The sequence below is a fragment of the Camelina sativa genome, chromosome 19 (assembly GCF_030686135.1).
Source record: "Camelina sativa cultivar CO46 ecotype springtype chromosome 19, ASM3068613v1".
Taxonomy (NCBI): domain Eukaryota; kingdom Viridiplantae; phylum Streptophyta; class Magnoliopsida; order Brassicales; family Brassicaceae; genus Camelina; species Camelina sativa.
In genome coordinates this window covers 18748315-18768070 of record NC_141898.1, presented here as the reverse complement: position 1 = coordinate 18768070, position 19756 = coordinate 18748315, and the positions used below count along the sequence as shown (strand labels likewise).

The 19756-nt window shown below is 36.9% G+C and overlaps 1 protein-coding gene and 1 long non-coding RNA gene across 2 annotated transcripts; both read right to left on the bottom strand.

The window, feature by feature from the left end:
- Window positions 1-13566: 13566 nt before the first annotated feature.
- Window positions 13567-15674, bottom strand: LOC147920780 (putative polyol transporter 2). Its single transcript, XM_087502975.1, has 3 exons — window positions 15462-15674; window positions 15008-15354; window positions 13567-14828 (listed from the first exon to the last, which is right to left on the bottom strand). Exons 1-3 carry the CDS (start codon window positions 15586-15588, stop codon window positions 13767-13769), a joined length of 1536 nt encoding a protein of 511 aa, XP_087359101.1. The 5' UTR covers window positions 15589-15674; the 3' UTR covers window positions 13567-13766.
- Window positions 15675-17519: 1845 nt separating this feature from the next.
- On the bottom strand, window positions 17520-18917 carry LOC147920779 (uncharacterized). The gene is made up of 2 exons (XR_015590564.1): window positions 18656-18917; window positions 17520-18108 (listed from the first exon to the last, which is right to left on the bottom strand). It is a non-coding gene; the product is annotated as an uncharacterized LOC147920779 (long non-coding RNA).
- Between the last annotated feature and the right edge of the window lie 839 nt (window positions 18918-19756).

Sequence of the window (19756 nt, the reverse complement as noted above, 5' to 3'; positions counted from 1 at the left end):
AACATAACATGTGACTTAAACCCTCCCACCAATAAAGTCTTTGTGATCACCCCGGCACTAGTTCCACCAGTCTTACAGTCGTGTAAACCCGTAGCGCCTGCTCAATCCGTGCTACCTGCTGCACTCCAGGCTACACCACATGATGTACCGCTGCCACTGCCATCTGCTGCAACTTAGGACACTTGTGCTTGATGTGCCAAGGCTCCCTACAATGATAGGAAACACGAACCGCTACCATTGGAGCCTTCCTCTGGGGACAACTAGCTACCTTGTGATCCATGATGATGAGCCTTCTTAGGCTGCATCACTGGACTAATCGTCACTGCCTGTGCTCGGATATCCTCCTCAATCTCCGCTGCAGTCTCAACCAACTCTGCATGCGTAGCATAGCTCTGTCTTCTACAATGGACCCTCAAGTCATCACGAAGAGCCCTCATAAACCTCCTAATATGGGCCTACTTAGACTCCATAGCCCGACCCCCATAAGATAGAAGTCGACTGAACTCCAAGTCCAGTTCTCGCACTGACCGCGTCCCTTGAGATAACTGAAGGAACTACACCTCCAACCGGTCCAATGCCTCTCTCGGAAAGTACTTCCGGTTGAACTCCTCCATGAAGTTAGCCTAAGTCATCTCCCTCTGCACTCTCCTCGCAGCCTGAAACTCATATTTTTGTGTATGGTGAATGATATGATGATCAGGTGGAAGAGGTTTCAATTACTCTTATGCAGTTATAGTATAAGAGATGTCAAACCATAATGAGTGTGATGCAAGCAATCAAGATGTGAATACTCATCTAAGTCAAGCCAAATATAAAGGATGTTTGTCACTAACAACCTAATGAAGATTAAGAAATGCAAAATGAAAACCTACTAAAAACAGGGTACTAAATGCAAAATAAACAGAATGATTAAAGCAATAATGAAATGAAACAAGAACAGGAATTATAGTAAACAAATTAAGTATTGCCGCAGGATTAAACAAAAACTAAATGAATGCAACAGGAAATGCAACTAGAATGAGACAGGGAATAAAACAGAAAGATGCAGAACATAAAACAGGAACTCTGGAAGGAGCTCGACCAAGCACTCGATCGGATGCTTGATCAAGTGGATGGTCGAGTTGATGATGCTCGATCGAGTGGATGGTCGAGTTGATGAGTGAATGCCAGAAACAAAGCAAATATTGAAACAGAGCAAGCAGCAATCAATTAACAATACTTAAAAAGGAAATCAATCAATAAAGAAAGGTCTTAAGGATGGATTCATGGGATGGACTCAAGCTATGGCTATCTAAATTGGTCAACAAACCTCAATCAACAATGAGCTATCTCTAGACAATGATCTTCTAATACATGTTAATCCAGTCTCATGACAATAACAATCAAGCTAAGATATTCCCAGTCTAGCTCTCACTAGCAAAGATCATATAAAAGCAGGCATTAAATAACAGATCATTGAAGTCAAAAATCAACAAAACATCTAATATCTCTTAGCATGCTTCATGATAATCTCTAGATCTAGCCTTATCTAACAACTTAGACATTGGTGTGATGCTAAGAAGCTTAAGATCTAACCTAACCCTCTCAGATATAAGATTAGCATAGAGCATATCTAGCCTAGAAGAGATCTATAACAAACAAGCTTGACCAATCTAAACAACCACAACCATCATCCATCCTCACCCATCCTTAAGATCCTAAACCATTACTCACAATCACAAAACATGATGAACAAAGTCATAAACCCATAAATCAATGAAACTTGCATGTTTAGAAAGATGAGATGAAGATCTACAATATTGAAGAAGAAATCAAACTCAAATTCTTAATACTTTGAAAGTTATGAAACCAACAAGTATCAAAGATTTCTTAGAAAATAAACAAAAGTGGCTAAAGATCTAAGCAATAAAAAGCAAAAAGGAATAATTCCCCAAAAGGGTAAATACTAGGCTAGATTTGTACTCTAAAAAGTCTCTCTTTTTGTGGCTGCAGGGTACAAGGCCTTTTATAGGAAAAGGCAGGGAAGTCCTAAAAATGCTAAAAGACAAAATAAGTGGGCGGCTCGGACAACTCGACCAGGGCTCGGTCGAGTGTTGGTCGAGTGGCTTCTTCTTTTGCTTCTCCCATCCGGTCGAGTCCTTCTCTGGACACGGCCAGGTGCTTGGTCGAGTGGGTGGTCGAGTGGACTTCCGGACCTTGATTCTTCAGCTCCAAATCCCTTGTTTCCTTCTCTGGACAGCTCCAATCTTCTTCAGCATCACTTCCATGCTCCTTAGGATCCAAAATCACATGTTTATGCAAGAAACTATGCAAATGCAATGCAAATCTACTCTAATGCATAAACAGTTCTAAAATTATGTAATAATGGACAAATGAGATAGAAAATAATGCAAAAGATGTGAATATACTAAGGGAAAACAGGGCAAAATATATGAACATCAACACCCCCAAACTTAGTCTTTGCTTGCCCTCAAGCAAATGAAAGGCATAAGAAGGTAGGTGAGGTTTGAAAGTGGGATCTCAGCTCCTAAAGCTTGCTAACAAACTAGCTAGAATCAATGTCCAAGTTACTAGTACTATGATGCAAGTTGAATGAGTTGTACTTTAAAGATTTTAGACAAGCCTATAACAACCTTTACTGATTTGAGCCATAGATATCCACATGCATTCAAATCAACCATTTCCTTTAACATTTATTAAGCAAGAACATGAATCAACTTATGCAATGCTTAAACTCATTTGGCTTGGTAATAAAGGTTTAGAGACAATGAAGGTCTCTCTTTAGAGTGGGGCTTATCAATATAGTGGTTCTCTCATAAAAAAATGGATTAAGTTTTAGAAGAATGTTAAAGATAAGAACACTTAGACACATACAAGAACAAAACCTTGTCTACCCAAAAGTAACCAAAGTGTTTGATCCTATCATTCTAAACCCAAATGATCCTAATTCTACCTTTTGTCTTCTTCTCTTCTCAAATACCCTTTTTCTCTTTTTGTTTCTAAGCCTTAGGAGAGGTTTCTTATTTGAATCAACTAGTGGAATGGGGACTTATTTCTTATTGCTATGGTTCCCTTTTCTTCTTACTTCGTAAGAAATAAAAGCTTTTCTTTATACACTTCTTTTCTTTCTTTATTTTCCTTGACCAGAACCATCTTTAACAATCTCATACTTCCCATTCTTTCACTAGAGTTTACATTTTTTTTTCTTTTTAAAAACACATTCTTCTCCTAAAGACTATAACCTTTTCTTTCTCTTTCTTTTCTCTTTTCTTTTCTTTTTCAAAACAACCAAGTCCCAAACCCAACAATTAAACCACCTAGTCCTATCTAGTTTGAAAATTGCAAACTAGAACTACACAAGGCAATATTCTTGTTAGCTCAAACCTAACACTTTCTACCAAGCTCAATCCCAAAAAAGGCGTCACACACACAAGAATAAACATGGCTTGAAAGAGGGGTAGGTTAAGGGTAGGGGAAACTGATTTTAATGGTGCAATCAGCTACTTGGATCAACAAGAGTGGTAGAAAGGAAAAAGATGATCCAAATATGTATATGATATCCTTGAGTTTGAAGCAATGCACAAATTGATAATTAAAAGTCAATATTAGGTTCTTATAAATAGGAAATGGTATCAAATCACATCATGCTTCAATTTAGACCAAATGCAATGAAGGAATTCAAGAGTTGGTTCAACCTTATGCTTATAACCACTCAACTAGCATCAAAGTACTATTAACTTGGGCATTGATCCTAGTTTAGTAAATTTAAACAAGCTAACAAGGCAAAACTCATCATAGATCCCTAATGCAGTTATGAAACAGTCCTATATGAAACAAGCTAAACAAGATGCTAATATGCAATGCAAACTACATGAACACTCTGTTTTTGTAAAGATTTTTGCAAAAAATTTCAAATTTTTAAGGTTTTTCTATGTCATAGATGAAATGCAAGTACTAACATGATTATGTTAAAAATTTGAAATAAGAAAACAAAACACATCATCAAATACTATCTCAAACCCTCCCCCAAACTTAAATTACACAGTCCCTTGTGTAAGAGAAATTTGAGAGAAGATTCAAGACTTAGAACAAAACAAAAGTAGAGATGCAATGGTCTTTACAAAGTTTAGGTGATGATGTTACCTCATGGATTGTGGAAGAAGCTGTCCACATCCTCATTCATGCTTTCATATGTGTAGTGGGGGTCTTGTGGTGGACTTGGAGGTGGAGAGGGTGGCAACTCGACTGGTACTCGGTCGAGTGCCCAATCGAGTGGCGTGGTCGAGTTGGTTGCCGAATGGGTGGTGGTGGGAAAAATTTTTGGCCTTGCTGATGGTAGTACTGCTGCAAGAGAGCTGGATCCATGAAGTATTGGGGAGGGATGGGAGGGTAAGCTTGGCCAAAGGGATAGCCTGCTGGAGCTGGGAAACCACATGGAGGTCTGGGCAAGTGCTCGGCTGAGTGCATTGGAGGTGCTCGGTCAAGTGGTTGCTCGAGTGAGCCGGTCGAGTGCCTTGCCGATTGTTGTTCTGGGTGACTTGACCTTCTCCTCCTCTGAATTGGCTCCTGCATTGAAGCTCTTGCCGGTTCCATTGCTAGATCAGCTCTAGATAATGCTCTTGTTGAGCTACTCCTCCTCAAAGGACTAGATGGTGTTAGTGAAGAGTTCCCACTCTTTAATTCAGCAATCTCCTTCTTTAAACCCTTGATGGACTTAGTCATTCTTCCCATCTTCTTCTTTAGTTTGTCCAAATTTTTCCCATGCCACTTGTTCCACTTTTATAGGAGTGTCAACCTCTTGCTAGTCTCTCTCACTTCTCTACTATCTCTTGGTATTGGCTCATAGTCTTCAAAGTAAAATTGCTCTTCCCCTTCAGCCATCTTTACATCTCCAGCTTCATCCACTCTCACTTGGGCTGTCCCATCAAACAAGAACTCAGCAGCTGGCCAAAAATCAATGTTCACCCCTTCACTTATGGTGGTAAGCTCCTTGTTGGGTAGAATAAGTTGAGTCTTCCCTAGTGTTGGAAGCTCAAAGTTGAAAAGGTGCTTCCCATTGTGCATCTCTTTGGCTAGAATGAGAGTAGAGGTGAGGTAGTTGGTGTCAATCCATCTTGGCTTTGTTTGCTCTCCTCTAATTGGTACTTTTACAGCCACTAGCATTGGAGTGATGATACCTCCAATGGTTAGAACTCCAGTTGAGCCCCTATTGTGTAACTTGCTCACCCAACTTCTATAGTATATCATTTGGTCAATAAGGAGCATGGCAAGATCAGTCTCCACACTACTCCCAAGGATGATGGTGCCATTTCTTGCTTGGAGGATGATACTATTGAGTGATGCATCCATCATCCTGAGTTCTCCCTCATTCACATTTCCAGTCTCTTTTCTAGCAAAGAAAGTGTTTGCTAGTGCCTTGTGGAAGTACCTTAGGACTGGGCTCCTTATCTTTGAGCTCTTGGACTTGGAGGATGAGTAGGTATAGTTGTCTCCAATGGTTTCCCAAACAGAGAAGAGCTCTTCCCTTGGAATCATCATATTCCTTTGACTACCAACTTCAAAACCAAAGATATTGCTTATCTTCTTAAATGAAAGCTCATATTTCTTCCCCTTGATGGTGAAATCACAACAACCAGGTCCAGATTCCTCGTCCATTGTTGAGTAGAAGTGAAACTTGATGGTGGCTAAGAACTCACAGCTCTCTTCTCTATACCCCTCCATGCACAAACTCATGAACTTGCTTAGGTTGCACTTCTCAAAAAGAAACTCCACATCTTCAGCAATTCACAGCTTCTCCATGGTCTCCTTGTGTGAATATCTTGTTCCTTGGAAGCTCATCCTCATGAAGGCTTCATAGAGCTGTTTTGTAGTTAGTCCACATGATTGTTCTTCTTCTCCCATTTCTCCTTCTTCTTCTTCTTCACTCTCACTCTCAACTTCTTCCTCTTGTTGTTGATCTTCAGCTGGCCTTTTCCTTTTGCTTTCTTCCTCCTCATGTGTTCTTGAAGAGTGAACTGCATCTCTTCCTCACTTTCAGTTTGCTCAGGATCCTCCTCAACTGGCTGATGTCTTCTTCTCGGCACTCCACTCGACCGCCTACACGAACCAGCACTCGGTCGAGTGGCTGCTCGAGTTGGTGGTCGAGTACCTCCACCAGCTTGCCTTCTTGCTGCTAATTGTGCTTCACGTCGATTCAAGGAGCGTTCGGCGGCTTGTTGAGATGATCTTGTGGTCCTTGAAGACATTTTGAAAGAAAACTTGAAAGTAATAGACTCAAAGCTCAAAGTTAATAGGTTAGTGACCCAAAAATCAAAAGAACTAAGCTTGAGCAAGAAGATGAACTTGAGAGAGATTTTAAACTAGTTTTTTAATGTTTTAAGCAAATGTGAGAGTGTGAGAAGTCTAGGATCGAGTTTAGCCCTATATAAAGAAGCTAAGGGGACAAGGAGACAAGGGTGGAGCGTCCATACCATTCAAATTTGAATTGGGAATCTTTGACTCTCTTTTTCTGCAACTCGACCCCACCACTCGACCCCACGTGGTCGAGTGCTTGACCAAATTTTGAAATTTGAACTCCTTTCTCCCTCCACTTCATGATAATCTCTAGATCTAGCCTTATCTAACAACTTAGACATTGGTGTGATGCTAAGAAGCTTAAGATCTAACCTTATCCTCTCAGATATAAGATTAGCATAGAGCATATCTAGCCTAGAAAAGATCTGTAACAAACAAGTTTGACCAATCTAAACAACCACAACCATCATCTAGCCTAACTCATCCTTAAGATCCTAAACCACTACTCACAATCACAAAACATGATGAACAAAGTCATAAACCCAGAAATCAATGAAACTTGCATGTTTAGAAAGATGAGATGAAGATCTACAATATTGAAGAAGAAATCAAACTCAAATTCTTAATACTTTGAAAGTTATGAAACCAACAAGTATCAAAGATTTCTTAGAAAATAAACAAAAGTGGCTAAAGATCTAAGCAATAAAAAGCAAAAAGGAATAGTTCCCCAAAAGGGTAAATACTAGGTCTAGAATTGTATTCTAAAAAGTCTCTCTTTTTGTGGCTGCAAGGTACAAGGTCTTTTATAGGAATAGGAAGGGAAGCCCTAAAAATGCTAAAAGACAAAATAAGTGGGAGGCTCGGTCAACTCGACCAGGTGCTCGGTCGAGTGCTGGTCGAGTGGCTTCTTCTTTTGCTTCTCCCATCCGGTCGAGCCCTTCTCTGCACACGGCCGAGTGCTGGGTCGAGTGGGTGGTCGAGTGGACTTCCGGACCTTGATTCATCAGCTCCAAATCTCTTGTTTCCTTCTTTTGACAGCTCCAATCTTTTTCAACATCACTTTCATGCTCCTTAGGATCCAAAATCACCTGTTTATGCAGGAAACTATGCAAATGCAATGCAAATCTACTCTAATGCATAAACAGTTCTAAAACTATGCAATAATGGACAAATGAGATAGAAAATCATGCAAAAGATGTGAATATACTAAGGGAAAACAGGGAAAAATATATGAACATCACAACCACTGATCTCCACCACACCTGAGCATCACCGATCAAATTGTGGACCCCTATGTCCACCCAAAACTCCTCAGGACATCTTAGAGTCTGGAAATTACGTTCCACACTCGTCCTCCACGCATCTGCCACAGTAGGATTTGTACCACCCGAAAAACGCATTGTATCCAGGCCACACATCTCCCTCAACATAGACAAATAACGACCATGCGCTCCCGCATCCGCAGCCAATGGCTGCCGCTCCTCAGCCACAACTGGTGGCACTACCTGAGTCTGAGCCGGTACCACTACTGGCAACCGCTCCAAAACCTGTGCTAACAAGCCCGCAATATCCACTCCAGGAACTCCACCCGCTGGGACTACCACACCCGGAACCCTAGCATCACTGGTCACTCGAGCACCAACACTGCCCACTCCGGCCGCACTCATGGAATCCTCCTGGATACCCTGCGACTCGCCAACACCCTCAGCTGTCACGCTCTCGTCCCAGTATTACTAACTGCGGGGACTCTGCCCCTACCACGACCACGACCGCGTCCACGACTACGACCGCGTCCATAACTATGACCGCATCCTCAACCACGACCAGCAACAGCATCCTCTCTAACCATCTGCACTACCATGAACAGAAGGCTAAGCAAGCAATTTAAACCGAACACAGAAACATAAACTCACCGTGGAATCACACAGTAGGCTCAAAGAGGATGTTTTAGGACTCCATGCCACACACAATTGACTAACTCACATAATCAATCAAAGTATGCAAATCCACAAAAATCTACAACATAAAGCCTAGTGAACCCAAACCTAGAACCGTAAGGGCTCTGATACCAAACTGAAACGATCCAACCCATTTTTTTTTTAATAAATAATAATAATAATAGTGATAATAAATACTCTACAGCTAGTGGTCTCATACCTACTAACCACCTAACCACAAACACATAACAGCGGATAACATAACCAATATCATTAAACCAGTAAATATCCAATAATTAAATAACCAATATTCAAAGTATAACAATTCCAATAACCAAACATCAGGAAACATAGAACCAGCAACCCAGAAATGTTCTACTGACCCAACTCTAGCAACCTAGCAATGCCAGACAACAACAAATCGAGTCCATAGAACATCCTCCTCTTCATCGCCTGGATTCCACAATCACACCTTGCCTTTACCTGCACCACAAACACAAATTGAGATGCATGAGTATTTGATAAACACTCAGTGAGGCAATCCTCCCATCTACTGGGCTATACACACAAGCAACTAAGATACCAATGTCTAAAACAATCAATAAACAATGCATACAAACCAGGAAGCAACACATAGTCTCGATGGAAGGGAGGTGTCGACCGACACCAGCCAAGTGTCGATCGACACTGGCACTTGGTGTCGGCCGACACTATCCCACAGTGTCGATCAATGCTACTCACTGGTGTCGAATCTCGCTTCCAATCACCACCAAATCGTCCAATAATCAAAACCCAAGCCATATGCATCCGTAGAAACCTGTAGCAACCATTCCCAGTAATAAAAACACACAAAATAAACAACAAACAAGCAAGAACAAAGGAATCTCAGGCTTAGATCAGCCATGGTCATGCACTCACCTCTTTGCAGGAAGATTCTGACCAACAGCAACAAATCCAACCCTCCTAGCAAGCTTCCAGCTCCTCCTTAGCCTCAATCACCCAAGAAAAGCCAACAAATCTCACAAACTCACCCAAAATCTCAAGAACACTTCTTTTCTCTCAAAACTCTCTAAGCGGCGACAAAAATAAGTTTCCGAAACCCTTATGTCGACAATCCACTTAAATAACTCATTTAATGGTTTTTCTTAAACCAAACCAGTCCAAAATCGATAATTAAATCGAACCAGAAAACAATGGTAGTGTCGATCGACACCCATCCCCAAAATGCATAGATTTGGTTCAGGGATATTACAGTCATTAAACGAACAACAACATGCATCTGCATCCAGATATTGCGTCTAGTTTACCAAACGAATATCATCTGCATCAGTTTTAGGATGAAAAAACTTGTTGGATGTATTTTTTTAGTTTTGAAGTCAATTACGTGCTTTAGTTCACAACAACAAAAATCTAAAAAACACACTAGGAGATAGGTCAAGTCTCCGTGACCAAGTCTAATGGAGGGTTTTAGCTAGGTACCAACTAGCTCTGGGCATTCGGGTTCCCAAACCTGATTGGGTTCGGGTTTTCGGGTCGGATGCGGGTATTACTCGTTCGGGTTCGAGTTATTCGGGTATCCGAACTCAAAAAAATCATGAACAAAAAAAAATTATTTTTATTTTTTTATCATTTTATAAATTTCAGAACACATGTATATATATAAATATTTAATGTTTCACATTAGGACAAAGAAACTAAGATGGCAAAATGGTTTAATATGCACACTTAAATGTCCAAGGTAGTGGGTTTGATTCTCCCTAGATGCATTTTTACATTTAATTCGGATTAGTTCGGGTTTTATTTTGGGTTCAGATATCACCCGAATCCGATCGGGTATCCGAACCTCAGAGGTACTGAACCCGATCGGGTTTTACACAAAACCCGAACCCGAACAGAACCACCTACTTCGGATTGGGTTCAGGATTCAGATTCAGATAATATACCCAGGACTAGTACCAACGAAACCTTCCCGCTACAAGATCAAAGAGGATTATATAAATAATCTCCTCGTGTCAAGATCAAAACCTTTACAATAGCTTTTCCATGTGTCATGTCTGAAAATTGGGAACTTCCTAGATTTTTTTGTTTTCAATTTGTTATGATATATATTATCTATCTATATATATAAAATTAAGTTTTTTCTCTTCTACTTCCTTCATCTCATCACTTCTTATTTTCAATTTTAATAAATTAATCTAAATCATCAAAGGAACATAAAATCTAAATATATGCATCAAATAATTCACTTCTTTTTGTAATACTTTTATTCTTATTAAAAAAAAAATTTAGAATAATTTAAACTAAAATATAAACCAAAAATAAAATGAAAAAATATAACAAAAAAATATTAATGTAAAATATGAATAGAGATTACATAAATATAAGATTAGATATTTCTATTATAACATATAATAATTGTGTAAATATTTGTAAAAGACTAGAAATATGAGAATAATAAAGTTGTCATATTTATTGAACAGCCGTTAATTTCAAAAGTTACAATTATTAGAATAAAGAAAATAAGAGTTAAAAAACTCAAAAATATTTCCTTTGTTTAAAGTAAAATATGAATAGAGATTTCAAAAATATAATAAGATTAGATATTTCTATCATAACATATAATAATCGTGTAAATATTTGTAAAAGACTAGAAATATGGGAAAAATAAAGCTATCATATTTAACTGAATAACCGTTAGTTTTAAAAGTTATAATTATTAGAATAAAGAAAATAAGAGTTTAAAAAAAAGCAAACACAAAAATATTTCCTTTGTTTAGATATTCTAACATGTCAGATCTCTTGACAGCATTGTTAACAGAGTTTATATTTGCACCTTGGGTTTGGGCAGCATCTGAGCAAGTCAGAAGTTGAGCAGTGATTATTGCAACACAATAATGCTTCTCAGTAAGATCAATTTCACTGAGCTGATAGATTAGACAACTTTAATTTGCTTACCAAAAACACACGTTCACACATGGAGCTAGTACAATATAAAAACACCATTATTCTAAATTTTAAAACAACGTGGGTCATAATATATACATTACGTTAGGTGGGTTTTAATCGTTAGTAATTCATATCGTTGCACACATGTCAGTTTTATCACTTAGAGATAATGCCATATGATAGTATTTTTTTGTTTGTTTATATTTGGTTTTTACAATGTAAAAAGATAATTATAAAAAAAAATCTATATATGAGACATTTAGCAAACAAAACATAGATTTGGAACCTATTTACAATTGTGCCATTAACATTAAATATTTTTAATTTATAATTTACAATTTATTAAATGATAAGGTTTCTGATTTTTGTAAACAATTATTCCCCATAATCGCAACTTTCCAAAAATTGGAACTACTACTATTTACAATAAATACTAATTTTATAATTAATTAAATAAATATAACATTTCCTAAACTTGAAAAAAAATATCTCTAATCAATGTAATAATACGTGATTCCTAGCATATTGTAATGTCCGTGAACTTAGTTCCAGTTTCGGTGGTTGGTGTCGACCGACACCAAGGGATGTCGCTCAACACCATATTGTTTTAAGGTTGTCGGTTTGATTCGTTCTCCGGTTTTTGTCTAGTTTAGTGGTTTTGGAGAAATTCTTAAGTTCTTTATAAAAGGAAAGATGCCTTGTTCGGTTGAGGGGTTCCTTTTCCCAGCCGTTTTCCTGCCCTAGAGAAGAGAAGAGAAGAGAGATTTGAGGATCTGTAGATGTTAGGGAGGTGAGGAGTTGAATTTGGGGATGGGAAGGAAGGGGAGTGGTGATGATGTGGCGTGGAGAAGGAAGGGGAGTGGTTTTCACTATACCGCTTATACTGAACCGAACCGAAATTTTAAGGGTTCGGTTCGGTTTCGGTTATAAGGACAGAACCGATCGGCAGCATCTATAACTGGAATTCGGTTATCGGTTAATTCGGTTCGGTTCGAGCGAACCGATCGGTTAACCGAAATATTATAAACCCTAATAATATCTTCCTTTATTTCGTGTCTTCACTCGCCGTCAGTGCTTCTTCTTCCTCTTCGTCACTTCGTGTATTCTTCTTCTTCATGTAGAAGAAACGAAATGGTCGAGATTGACGTTATGTCGTGAGTTGGAATAGCGAGATTCATCTTTGGGAAATATTAGTTGTTGAGCGGCTGTAAGTTTATTACTTTATTTTGTTATCACACAATTATAATTAGGTTTAGTTATTGAGTTAGTGGGCTTACGGTTGATTTGGTAGCCCATTGTTTTTTAAGTTTTATATATATGGTCATGGATTTGTTTTTGGCCCATTTAATTTACTCTGAAAATAGAAATCTCAAAATTTCGGTTATTTTCGGTTTTTAATCTAAAAACCGAAATAACTGAGAACCAAACCGAACCGAACCGATTTTTTTTCGGTATAGTTCGGCAACATTTTCAAAAATAAAAAAAAAACCGAAAAATCGAATTAACCGAACCGAATTAACCGAACAAACCGAAATCCCAGGGCTAAAGAAGATGATTGAATTATTTTTTTGAAACTAGAGCAGTATAGGCAAAACCAAAAAAAAAAAATACTTTTATACAAAAATAAATTACGATTTCACAAAATAAAAACCAATTACGATATATATAATATGTATATATGTAAGTTATTAGTGATATTGAATTTGTTGTTTTTGTTCAAATAACTATTTTCCCATTACTATCAAATTATATACACAAATATTGGCTCCAAATTAATAACCAAAGATTTCAATGAGGAATTATATACACGCATAACTTATTCCCCAAGATTTCATTGGGGAAGAATATCAACGAGATTTCAGATGAATGAATAAATCAGATGTTAAAAAAAAAACATACAAAACTACAATACATATATTATACTACATATAGTTTAGAATATTACAATCTAATAACTAGACTACTATCTTTAAATCGATAATTAAAAAAGAAACAAGCAGTCTTTTCCTTCAATAAATCACTACTTAATGAATTATATGATATAGTTCCTATAGTAAAAAACAATAAACTTTAAACAAACCAATTTTTACACTACCTAATAGATATATAATTGTAAGGTTGTACATTTAAAAGGTAAAAAACTATAGTGATGTATACAATTAATCTATTAAAAAAATTACATGAACTATTTTTTATTAATAAATATAGTCCCGTGGTGTACAGTGGGTGAATATCTAGTTATTATTGTAAAAATTTAGAAAAACGTTAATTTTATATTAACTAATTAAATTTTTTAAAAAGATTATTATAAAAAAACAACAAACACACTTTTGAGTTATAAACTTGCAAATAACTAAAACGAACTTTAATAAATCGTCCAAAGAAAGTAATTCAAACCTATATAGCATTAATATTTATAGAAATTACAGATGAAGAATTTCTTACTCTTTTTTGCAAAAAAAAAAAGAAAAGGACTTATTAAAGCTATATACAATATGATCGATCGATTAAACATGGCAAGTCAAATTGTCTATTACCCCATGAAGACTCGGTTACGAGAATCTTATGGAAACAAATTTTGTCTCACTCTCATTGTTCATCAACAACTTCTTTACCTTTACTCACAACATTGTTCTTTTTGTTTGCGCGGTAGCTCCCAAACAGACTCTCCATTTCTTCTAAAGCCACACCACGTGTCTCCGGAAGGAAAGTGAAGAAGAAGACCCATGCGGCGGCCGCAACTCCGGCGAAAAGAAGGAATGCACCACCGATGGTGAGACCCTTAGCAAGGGACAGGAATGTCATTGCGATAATACCACTCATAAGTCTATTCAACATCACTCCCAAACTTGCACCTTGAGCTCTTAACCTCACGGGGAATATCTCTGAGCAGTAAACCCACGTCACGGGACCTGCACCTATTGAGAATGTTGCCACAAAAGACATCACCGTCGTAACACTAAGACCGATAGCCCATTTAAGAGTTTGTCCGGGGTTCCTGTCGATTACTGTGAGACTAGTTCCAAGTGCGGTCAAGGAAATAAACATTCCGCCCATACTAGTAAGCAACAAGGCACGACGTCCAAACCGATCAACCACACAAGTTCCCACCACGATGAAGACGGTCTTGACAACTCCGACAGCCACTGTAGCCAAGAGCTGATCATTCTTGGATCTCAGTCCAGCCTTTGAGAAAATGGTCGGAGAGTAAAGCACGACTGCATCGATTCCAGAGGCTTGCTGGGCGAAGTGGATACCAAGGCATGCTATGAGGATGTGTCGAACAGACGGGGTTGGTCGCACAAGAAGGTCTTTCCACACGCCTTCACCAGCAGTCTTGTTGTTCGGCAAGACTATAACATCGTCTGTCATATCATCAGGGATTCCAGCCGCACGTTTGATGTCATTGAGCCTAGAGATGGCTTCTTCTTTAGTGTTTGAGGTTTTGTCAAGAACTTTAAAAGCATCTCCAATGCGACCTTGGAGGATTAGCCACCGTGGAGACTCCGGCATTGCTAACACTCCAATAGCTAGGAGTACCGAGGGAACCGCTCCAACCCCTAACATGAACCTCCAGCCGAGATGCTCGGGAAGCTTAGAGAAGAAGTAGTTGGACACATACCCTAAAAGTATACCAATGTTGATAAATATCTGCATTTAAAAAAGTTATTATCAACCTCCATGCACAATTCTTATATATATATATATATATATATATATATATTTATTTCAGTGCATAAAAAAAAAAGTTATTATCAACCTCCATGCACAATTCTTTTATATATATATATATATATTTCATATAATTAGAAAGGTCGAATATATTGTACCTCAGGGAAAGAGCTAAGGAAACCACGTGAAGAGGCAGGAGCGACTTCAGCGGTGTAAACAGGCGCAATCATCATAGCATAACCGACACCGATACCAGCTACAAAACGACCAACCATAATGAAAGGATAGTTTGTGGCAAAACCCATGAGAAGAGCACCGCAAAAGAAGAAAGCTCCTGCCAACACTATGGTATATCGTCTTCCAATCCAATCTGAAGTTTTACCGGCCGCGCCTGAACCGATTAGAGAGTAGATATTTAGAATCCCCATAAGAATCTCGAGTTGTATGTCCGACAGTTTCAAATCATCTTTTATAAAAATTGCAGCTCCACTCATCACTCCTATATCTGCAACATCTATAAAATGTAAGGATAATTATCTAAACCGTAAATCAAACCAACCAACCTTGATATGGGCCGTTAGTGAATGATAATAATTCATAACATATACGAACCATAGCCAAGGATGATAGACGTCATTGATGCTAAGATTGCACAAGCAAAAGCAAATCGGCTTCTATTCCCTCTTGGCGGCTCGGGCTCCGCAACAACAACACCTCGTTCTTCTCCTGAGGAACTCATTGTGTCCACCGTGATTGTAAAACTTACAGTGAAAAAGAATTGGTAAGTAGAAAAGAGTGTTATTAGCAGAAAAAACAAACTAAGTTTATTGTGAGTTACGAAATCTACTGGAAGATGAGAATTTAAATAGATGTGGGATGCTCACAGTTGAAGCCAACTAAGATCACATGTTTTAGAAAATAACAAACAAACATCTAGTTAATTTAATCAGTTACAGAAACTATATATTTGAAATTCCAATGATAGAAATCGGATATCAAGATTCACATGGTTGTACTCTAATCTACTAGATTTGTCCCAAAATTTGTACTTTCTAGTAATAACAAATCATTTAAGATTTGTTGTCTCACTTTTTATTTTGTTTTTGGTTATAACCTTATCTATATTTAGAAACATAAGTAAATAGACATTCACAAATTGTTATAATTCTAATTTTAAAGGGCAAGAAAAAAACACATGGTTCACCGTAAAAGAATATTTTGTTCTCTCCAAGGACCTACTGCATATTTTTTTACTATAATCAACTGTTTAGAGGTATTAAAAGTTATCTTCTCTTCCTCTTTATCATTCTCTCTTTAGCTGTTTTCTATGCTTACTCCGAAAAACAAAATACACATAGTATTTATAAGAGAAACAATTTTAGTGTAAAAAAGGAAACATAAAACGCTAGTGTATGAAGACCAAAAAAAAAAAAAAAAAAATCTAAAACTTTTTAGAACAACTCAAAATTTGTTTAAGTAAAAAGGTTACTAGTTATAGTACTAGAATGCAAGCAGTGGAGGTTTTAACTATAATGAATGCAAAAACTCATAATTGGCCATTTAAGCGTGTATTTATTTGCAAGAAGTGGAGTGTTTGGTGATACTGGTTGGACGTCAAAGATCCAAACAACAAGAAGAGCAGAAAAAACACTCTATCCATATCATTTCTCTTATTAATTCAAAAAACATATCAACGCAAAACCACTTTTTTTCTTATTCAAACTCACAGTTCAATGAAATGTAGATGTACTTTAACACTCTATGAAAGTGTACTAACGGCCAATCATCCATATTATATATTATATAAGAATACTGATAAGACTTTGTCCACACATTATATGTTAACTTTCTAAACTTTACAGAATTTTGTTGCGCAATACACAAATTAGTGACTAAATTGATGGTTATAACGTTGATCATATAAATTATGTTTATTGATGTATGTCATTTTATAAATCCTATTCTTCGTGAGGAGCAATCATCTGGAAAGTCCCTAAATTTATTCAGAAAATCTCAAAACTCCCTTCTCTAATAAGGTTTTCTTTTTTAATTATTTTTAATTAAAAAAACTGGTATTTTAATATATTACCTTAAAAAAAAAACAAGATAACTATGTTACTATGTTTGATCCGAATTTCTAGATATATCCAAATTCACATCTTTGAGTCCTGTAAGTCCATGGAGAGTGGAGTAACCTATATGGGTTGCTCACAAATAAATTAATCATATAATGATTATTAATCTAATCAAAGCAATTCACTAAGTACTTATCAAAATTCATATTTCCACTAGAGAAACCTTCAAAGGTTTCTCAATCATACAAATAATTTTTTTTAAATTATTGTTTAATAATCTACACATTTAAATAATTATAAAATGAGAAATAAGTTATATTCATTACTTATATTACATTTAAAAAGGATAGAAAAATATTTTACAGAATTCGGGAATATTAAACAGATTTTACCAAATTTTAACTTTTGCACAGTTTTTTTCTTTTGCTATTTGGTAATATTACAATTTATATCATAATCTACATAATTGGAGATTATGACAGAAATTGGAAAATCACATGGAAAATTCACACAGGAAGCTTAATACTGAAGGACAACAAGAAGAAATAAAACAGGTGTTGTACAAGTTCTTAGAAGTGAGATTAAGTAGTAGAGGTTTCGAAGTAAACGCCATTTGTTTAGCTTATTTGTTTTTCTCTCGTATATTTTTGTTTGTTTGATCTCTCATGTAACAAAATTAATAATGAAAGCAAAAAAAGAAGTAAGCCAATTCCTTCGCTTCATGAAAAGATTTGTGTGGATGAAGCCATTTGTCTGGTCACTATAGCATCTGCTTTGACTTGTCCAAATGCTTTATATTTAAGTTTTACACTCTGAGATCTCCAGAGAGGAAACAGTCTTGACATGAGGTTGATCGGAAGAGTCCCCATTGCTATTGAAAGACACATTACTTGTCAAATGTAAGCCCAAGCCATTGAGAATCTTCTTGGCGTTATTTGGTGCAGGTTTTGTAACATGAGGCGGTCTCTCAAGCTCAATATCCGTGTTGGGAAGATTCCTCCATGAACCGAAATCACTAGCATCAGGAGGGATGGTGAACTTCAAATCTGAGGTCCTTGGCATGATTCAAACTTTCTCAGAGAGCTTGGAACCAACTACTCCAAAAGCTGGAAGCTTCTATTTTGGAGGAAATGATTCTGAGTATCACAAACCGATCCATGTTGGAAATTCCAAACCGTCAAACACTGCACAAACAAGAAATATTATAAGTGTTTATAAACAAGCTCTCACAAAGCAGATAAGTGGAAGTCTAAGAGTAATCAGACAAAGAAAGCAAATCAGTAAAGTGGCATTGCACAAATACATCCCCTTTACCTATATGTTGCTATATAACACTACATCTAATAGGTGTTTCTCGTCAATCTCATCTCTACAATCTTTCTGATTAGCTTGAATTGGGAATGCTAAATACAGTGCTCATCAAGCAGATTTTATACAAAGAGATGAAGTATAAAGTTTTGAAATAACCCAACAGCATGAACAATATAAGACCTAGCAGAAAATAAAAGAAAAAACCTTAGGTTTAGAGAGATTTCTAAAATACAAAGACCAATCAAATCTGTATTACCAAGTCTAAACAACGAACGATCTCATCACAAACAAAAATCAAAATCATCAGAGTGCATAATCGATTCAATATATAAATTGCAGCCATTAAATCTAAAGGAAACAAACAAACAAAAAAACTCAAATATCACAAAACTGTTAATCTTAGCTTCATCGAAACCAAACCTAAACCTCAGATTCTTTCCACATGAACCTAGACAATCCCCATCACGACTGAATAATGATAACTAACATTGCCGGTGCACCTCGCCGCCCCCGTAAGTCCATCAGATAAACCATCCATGCTCGTATCACAATCGGAGATCGATTGCTGTCGGTCCGAATCGTCGGATCGAGATTAATAATGCTTCGAACCAGAAACCAACAGAAATCGTTCTCAGTGCAAACGCTCTCACATCTTTATCCCAGCAACGCTTCTCATTTCTCCAAATAATATATTTTAATTACTTTTTTTAAAATATTATTATTTATTTAAATATTAAATTTGGAAAAAAACAGCCTATTAAAAACCGCCACATGTAGTGGTTGTCAAAAGAATCGGTTCATTCAATTCTATATGAAGAAGCGTTGCTCACTTTTTACCTTCCTTTATTATAATTTTTTAATTTTTAATTAAGAGTACTGCTAAGAGAACTACCGGTAATCATGCTCTAAGTCACTGAAATATATAATAAAAACTTTCACATTAGAATAAGGTCAAACAAGGATTCTAATATCAGAGATTTACTCAGATGTCATATATTTTAGGTAATATTACCAGAATCATACAAAACTTTTTTTTATTACTATGATATTTCGGCTATTTTTTATATTCTCAACGTGCCCTTGTTTGATGTTACAGGAAAAAACATAACTACAAAGAATGTCATTGCCACGTCAGAAGCCACGTCAGAAATCGTTGACGTGTACTAAATAACTCAGCCGCAACGCGTTACCATGGTAACGACGGCTGAGTTATTGTATGTTGCGGCTAATTTATGGAAAATGGCTGAGTTATAGGTGGACGGCTGACTTACGAGGCATAGCTCAGCCAAGAGTTACGGCTGACTTAATGAAATCTGGCTGTATTAGTGCATAACTCAGCTGTCCTTATAAGATGTGGTTATGGCTAAGTTGAGTTGTCAAAATTTTGGCTCAGTTATCACTACGACACGGCTGAATTAACTTTCTGAATCTGGCTGAGTTATGAACAACGACTGACTTATGAGATGTAGTTATGGCTAAGTATTATAACTCAGCTGTAATGAGCTGATTTATCGGAAAACT